The sequence below is a fragment of the Platalea leucorodia genome (assembly GCF_965183815.1).
Source record: "Platalea leucorodia genome assembly, chromosome: 3".
NCBI classification, from domain to species: Eukaryota; Metazoa; Chordata; class Aves; order Pelecaniformes; family Threskiornithidae; genus Platalea; species Platalea leucorodia.
Window position 1 is genome coordinate 14,785,200 of NC_138825.1, and position 6,658 is coordinate 14,791,857.

The window sequence follows — 6,658 nt, forward strand, 5'->3', positions numbered from 1 at the left end:
CGGCCGTTCAACCGGGGGCGGGAGCCCCCTCCGCACCCCGCAGGGGCAGCCGGCAGCTCTGCACCCCGCGGCGGGCAGAGGGCTGGGCACGCAGCTGCAGCACCGCAACGCGCTGCCTGCTCCTCGCTGCTCCTCTGCAACGCGCTGCCTGCTCCTCCCAACGCGCTGCCTGCTCCTCGCTGCTCCTCCACGTTCGCCCAGAAAGCCGGGGTGCAGCGGCGCAAGCCGGCCGGCCCCCCGCACGGCGCAGGCCGGAGGCCTCCCGGCCCGCCCGAACGCCCGCCGCGGCCCTGCTGCGTTCCACCAGTTTTCCAGCCGGTTTGCCGAAGCTCCAAAACGCTGGCTGCTTTTGGTACCGCGTGGAAGGCTCGCCATCAGACAGCCCGCAGCATCCCCGAGAGTGCTGCTGGATGGATCACAGAGGATGCTGAAGCCTTGACTCAGCAAAACCTGTGGCGCAGGATCGGGGCGCGCCTGCTGCCCTGCATGGCCGTGCCAGCCCGGAGCCGCACCAGAAGCCCCTTCCCTCGCCACCGCCGGCAGGGCCTGGGAGACCACGGAGCCGCCCCGGCAGGGCACGCGGCCGCGCGGCTTTGCCGGTAGCCTCAGACCAGTCCTCTCCCATAGGGAAGCCACCGCTTCCTGTCACCGAAAGCTGTTCTGGTTGTGGTTGGGGACCAAGCAGCCTCAGAGGAAGCGGTAGCCTGTTCAGCAAGCTCTAGAAAGCAACTTTTACTTCCACCTGCAAGCTGAGGGCAAGCAAGAAAAGCAGCTGATGTGTAGTAAGAGGGTCTCTGCCCCACACACTCTGGCTGACTTTGTTCTCCCACTGATGCTGAGCCACCTGATCCCAGCCTCCCACAAGGCAATTGCTTCTCCTTCCCCAGGAGGGAAGTGAGCACAGCGCTGCTGATCCAGGCATCGCCACTCTTATCTGAGGAGCGCTTGCCACATCAGCCCTCAGAGCTGCAGGCGGTCACAGCACCTCCCCGGCCCTGCCTGCCTTTAGTGCCCCAGGGACAAGAACCGCACCACCAGATACCCAGGAAACCACCGCCGGCTCTTGCTGTGCTTGCCTGGACTCTGCCTGAAGCTACCTCGCTCCCTTGAAGAGGAGGGCGTAACGTGCTTGGCCCTGCTCTCCCCACAGCCGCAGGCTGGGCAGCCAGGAGCCGTCGCTGCCAGCCAGCCCAGACAGGGCAGCGAACAGCATCTGACTGGAGAATGGCGTGGCAGAAGCCACCTGCACTGCGAGGGCAATGAGACCACAGAGCTGGCCCTGGCCTTCCCCCGCTCCGGCTGCATTGTAGGGCCAAAGGGCCAGAGTCTGAGCAGCAGGAGGTGAGCCACACCGCACACCTCCAGTTACAGCAGGAGGAAAATCCTAGGGAACTGGGTCAGAAGCAGTCAGAAGTCCCACACCGAGCCAGTTAAGCACATCCTTGCAAAAGCACACCAGTTCCTGCAGCCAACCAGCACAATGTGCAGTCACATTCGAATTCTCAGCCCCCAAGATCAGGTGCCCATGTGCAGTACAGTCAAAGGAGCCAACGTTCACACAGGGGCAAAATGAGGCTAGAGCAGACCCCATCCAACAGAAAACCACCTTACCTGCAGGAGAGTGTGGCCACAGTTGTTTGTAGCAGCAACGTAAGCACCCTGTGCAGCGAAGCAGAGGGTGTGCCTGCCTGAGCACAAGGCCGTAACCTGGGCAAACATTAGAGCCCTTCTGATTAGCCACAGCTTTGCAGCCTGGAGCATCTTGAGGAAGGAGAGCAAGGCTCTTCCCGAGTCAACCTGGGCACCCCCCATCCCCACCACCAGTGATCGGCAGCTGCAGTGGTTTGAGCTGGGTTTATTTACTGTTGGCACTGCCAGCTTCCCCCAGGAAAGCATGACAGTATTCATGGATGTGAAACTCGCTGATCAATGCACAACACAACACACAGCGGTGCCGCCGCTGCTGCTGCTGTCAGGACCTGTCCCTCTCAGCTTGCAGCAGGTCCACAAAACAGCACCCACAACTGATGGATGAAGGCTGCCAGCGCCCCGGTCCTGGCTGAGGGATGGTGACTGACAGCCAGGGAGGCACCCAACAGTCCAAAGAGAGCCACCCCGGCAGGAAACGTTCCAGATCCACATCTCGCTTGTGGCGAGCCCTTTCCTCCTTCGAACCCCACTGTCCCTGTAGCAGTACTTCAGTGCCTCTGTTCGGGACAGGCAGCCATTCTCACAGGAAGCAGGCCAGAGCCCAGACAGAGTCTCACAACTCGTACACAGTCATTTGCCTTCTAGACACCGTCAGCTTGTGACTCTGCCAACCACAAGCCCCACGAGCATGCCTGGCACAGCTCTGCAACCCCAGCGCAGAGCTGAGAGAAGCCCAGGCCAGGCTAGCACATTGCACAGGCCCGCACAGTTACTGCCATACATGAGCCCCCACCAGGTGCTTCCCACCAGGAGCCTGCTGCAGAGACTCTCCCCGGTGCCATCTCCAGCCTCAGCTGGCCCCTGCGGGGGCAGGCGAAGTGCAGACCAGACAGGTTTTCCCCTGGCTGGGCCCTTGCAGGGCAGAGAGCAAACCCACCCCGCAGTCTCCCGGTCTGTCATTTTGTGGGTGAACGGTGGGTCAGGATGTGCATTCGTCTCCTTTGGGTCAGAACTGCCATCTACACCAGGTCCAGTCACAGGACGGTTTGCGGTCACGGAGGGGACTCACTCTGCTCGGCAGATGAACCAGATCTCATTGCGGCGCTGAGGGATGCTGGGATTTTCATAAGCAGCCACGATGTAGGTTTCCCGGAGCACAGTGTCTGTGGAGCCCAAGAGCTCCCAGAAGAGACTGATCTCTCGCAGAATCGTCTCCTCAGTGGTCATCCCATAGAAAACCCTACAGCAAAGGGAGCAACGTAAGCAACAGAGCCAGCACATTCCCCCTTCCCACAGCCAGGGCTCCCATCCCTCTGCCCAAGGAACCACAGCAGCCGTGCAGGGAGTTCATACACCTCTGCTGAGCTGAGGAAACACCTCTGGTGCTGGGGTCACCTGGTTATAACCCAGAGTGGTGCCCTCTCAGTGATGTGGATTTCGGGGTCCGTGGGAACAGGGGGGTTTTGCTGGAACTCTCCCGGGAGATAATAGGCAGTTACGACCTCACGCTCCAGCTCGGTCCCCTCCTTGGTCAAGTGGATTTCGTTGAGCACTGGGACTGTCATGCCCAGATAGCAACCTGGAAGGAGGCAGGAAGGCAGTGGGCACAGTGAGATGGCTGGGTCAGTGGCGTCAGCCCTCCTCCCCACTCCAGACGAACAGTGGCAGGGCCCTCCCGCTGCGCAGCCTGCCAGCCCCTTCCAGCCCCTGCCTGCACACACCTACAGAGTTCTCCTTGCAGATGTAGCGCATGAGCTTCATGAAGCTCATGGAGATGCTCTGCTCATACATGGGCTCCCCCTTGGTGACACACGCCCACTTCCCAGCTGGGTACCACCGCTCCTCGTAGGCTGCTTCCTCGCACTGAAACAGGCCACAGACAAGCCAGGTCAGAGTTAAGCACGCTGACAACACTGCAGCACTTGGGTGGCAAAAACCAACACTGACAGGCAGGAAGCGGGGAGACAGGACCCTGCCAAAATGAGACCTCCCTGCTAGTCAGGAATTGGCAGGGGAGGCCGGAGAAGGCGAGGGGAACTGGCATCACACGCACCTCAGACAAGGACATTTAACGGCACCGGGCAAAAGTCAGCGAAAGGAAAAGCACAGACAGGGGACAGGGTGCAGGGAGACTTGGAGGCTCCTGGCATGCACAAGGAATGCAGCACATCCTCAGCAGGGGGCACAGGACTTTCTGCTCCTCTCCAGTCGCTGTTCTGCCTACTCACAAGGATGTTCCTGATTCCAGGCACCCAAAGGCCTCCAGTAAGGTTGACGTGATTCTTAGGTGCAGTGCCTTTTCCCCAGATCACTGTGTGCACAGAGAATAACAAGCAAAAACCCTCCTGCCCAGCAGAAGGAAAAGTCTGGCAGAAGAGCTCTAGCACCCAGAGGAGCTGTGGAGGTTCGAACAAAACTCCTCTCAGATCCTTCTCACATACCAAGACGTGACAGGAGGAAGAAGAGACATGAACTTAGCTGGTGCAGAGGGGACAGCTCTGTGGGATGGGTCAGAATCTCTATTTCCATCACAGATGCCCAGTCTTCTGGACAAGCCCAACACAGAAGTGGGGCAGGTGCAGTGGGGAAATTGCATCTGGATCTGCTCATAGTTCAGCTCATGGCATGGTTATAACGCCAGGTACCGCATAAAGAGGGGCTGGGACGTTGTAGCCAGCACCCATCTTCCTGCTCTCAGCTTGTTCTTCAGCCAGATTGAAGTGGTCATGAGACGACCTTGTTCCACGGAGCCCAGGGCACCTGTCCCAACTTCTGTGCTCCACAGCTGTGCTGGCAGTGAGTGAGCCAGGAAGTTGTGACCAGCCCCAACGCTGAGTGCAGCCTCCTTGTGCCTCCACCCAAATCAGGTCTCTACTCAGAAAGCCAAACCAAAGGCAGAAGGAAGGCCTCTGGGCCGCTCATGTGCATCAGTGGGGTGCCAGGAAGAAGAGTGCCCCAAAACGCTGCAGGCCACCCTCCAGATGGGGCCATGCCTGCTACAGTCCCACCAAGCAAAGCAGAGCAAGAACACTTTCCAAGCAAGGAAACTGCCAGTCCCTCTAGACTATTTGCAAATCTCATCTGCCACGCCATCTGCAAATAAACCTATCAACCCAGCAAGGCATGGTGTCTGGTCCTTCCACAGCCTGATCCTTATATGAAGCACCACCACTCTAGAAGATGAGACTTGACCAAGAGAAAGAATGAAGATGCTTCACGCAGACCCAGTGGCAACAGGTCCCTGCGATGTGAGCTGGGGAATTTGACTGAGTACGACAGAGCAAGGCTCGTACTGACAGTACAAGTACTGACAGAGCAATTCACTTGCCTCCAAGAGGATGAGGGCTTGCAGCGCTGATAGCTCAGAAGGAGCAACCAAATACTACCTACCGACCTGCCTGAGCCTGGGAAGCGTGTCCTTAAGGGCCCCAGCTCCAGAGACCCCTCAGCACTAATGCCAGGAAGCGGCTCCTGTCTCCTCACCCAGCCCCAGAGCCAAACTCCAAGAATCCTCCGCAGGCACAGAGAGGATGCCAATAGCAACAAAAGATCTTCAGGCCCCACAACGTCTCGGAGCCCCGTTGCTGACTGGGAGCAGCAGAGGTAGGGAAGAGCCCAGACTAAGTCCCTGGGACCCAGAAGAACAGGGGAAGAGGGGGTGTGGTGACGCCCCGGTTCAGAGCTGCACAACCCACAGGCTCAGACGTGTTTTACAGGCAGGAGTGCTGGACCTCAGCCCAGAAGAAACTGGTTAAGCTCTCCTCATATAGAGGACAATTGACAGATGTCTTCTTGGTAGCAAGCCCAACCAAGCCTGCAGAGACACAGGAACCGGTCTGACAAGCACTCCTTCACAGTTATTTCTCAAAGCTCAGAAGCACCCTTTAGCGTGAGAGATGAGAGGTGTGCGACTTAGGCAGCAAGAACCGGAGATCTTCACGCAGAAGCTACCACATTTGGCTTGGCAGTTGTTACAAACGACAACACATGTTCATGTCTAACAGCCAGGGCCACAGGCCCTGTGCTCCCCACAGGAGCATCCTTATCTTGTGCCAGCTCATCCAGCAGCCGCATAACGAGCACAAATACAAACCCGGCAGGGCTTTGAGCTATGCAACAAGGTGTTTTAAGCAAGGCCGGGAGCAGGCTCTGGACTGAAAATTCACGCTCTTGGATGTGCCCACCCCAGCAGGGGATAGGTCGGTAAAGGAGGCAGCTGGAAGCCAGGAGACCAGAGAAAGCACTAATGTTAAAATAAAGGCTGGGAAGTTGAGCGTTGCCGCGACGCGGCATAGGAGGAGACGCAGGAACGGCAGAACGCTGCACCGGTCCAGAGCGGCCATCCTGGCTGCTGCGCTTCTGCGGACACCTCTGCAAGGCCGGCGTAGGCAAGCCGACGTCGGCGAGCTCCCCAGGCTGGCGGGGGACGAAAAGCGGGGTGTGCGGCGAGGAGGGGGCCTCACCTTCTCGCGCTGCGAGAGGCTGACGTAGGGGACGGGCTCGCGGGCCTGGTTGTGCCGGGTCATCTGGACGATGGGTCCCGCCATGTCTGCAAGGCAAAGCACAGGAGAGGCGAGGCTCGCCCAGGCTGGGGGCAGAGGGAGTCCCGCCGCGCACCGGGCCCGGCCCGCCCAACCCCGCTGCGAGGCGGAGGCCGAGGCCGGCTCGCAGGGCGCCGTCAGCCCCGGGAGGGCCCCCCCGGCGCGGCTCGGCGCTCACCTCGGGGCAGGCTCACTCGGTGCGTGCTGGCCACCGCCTCCCAGTGGGCGAACAACCGGCCCCGCTCCTCCTCCTCCTCCTCGCCCTCGCCGCCATCCTCCCCGCCGCCGCCGCCGGCGGCCTCCTCGCCCAGCCCGTCCAGGTCCTCCAGGGTGATGCGCGCCATGGCCGCCCGCCCTCCGCCGCGCACCCGGAAGCCGGCGGCGCGGCGGGCAGCGCGGCGCCCCGCCCCGGCGTGGCGTCACGATGGCGTCACGAGGCCGCCCCCAGCGCGCGCCCGGCTGCCCGC

At 60.4% G+C, this 6,658-nt stretch overlaps 2 protein-coding genes across 2 annotated transcripts in view; both read right to left on the reverse strand.

The window, feature by feature from the left end:
• Positions 1–1,694, reverse strand: part of PTK7 (protein tyrosine kinase 7 (inactive)) — a 40,631-nt gene extending 38,937 nt beyond the window's left edge. The window contains exon 1 of the mRNA XM_082306530.1: positions 1,612–1,694. The gene's annotated coding sequence lies outside the window, so the exon portion shown is untranslated. The remainder of the gene's footprint in view (positions 1–1,611) is intronic.
• Positions 1,695–1,729: 35 nt separating this feature from the next.
• Positions 1,730–6,579, reverse strand: LOC309587927 (heme-binding protein 1-like). Its single transcript, XM_082306531.1, has 5 exons — positions 6,370–6,579; positions 6,114–6,199; positions 3,372–3,513; positions 3,046–3,229; positions 1,730–2,890 (listed from the first exon to the last, which is right to left on the reverse strand). Exons 1-5 carry the CDS (start codon positions 6,533–6,535, stop codon positions 2,716–2,718), a joined length of 753 nt encoding a protein of 250 aa, XP_082162657.1. The 5' UTR covers positions 6,536–6,579; the 3' UTR covers positions 1,730–2,715.
• Positions 6,580–6,658: the final 79 nt, after the last annotated feature.

Excerpts from the sequence above, each read along its gene's own strand:
- LOC309587927 (XM_082306531.1), bottom strand. The coding sequence starts at position 6,535 with ATGGCGCGCATCACCCTGGAGGACCTGGACGGGCTGGGCGAGGAGGCC. Across the intron at positions 3,230-3,371 it reads CTGCAAGGAGAACTCTGTAG|GTTGCTATCTGGGCATGACA; the intron begins GTGTGTGCAGGC and ends GCCTCCTTCCAG. Across the intron at positions 2,891-3,045 it reads CCACTCTGGGTTATAACCAG|GGTTTTCTATGGGATGACCA; the intron begins GTGACCCCAGCA and ends CCTTTGCTGTAG.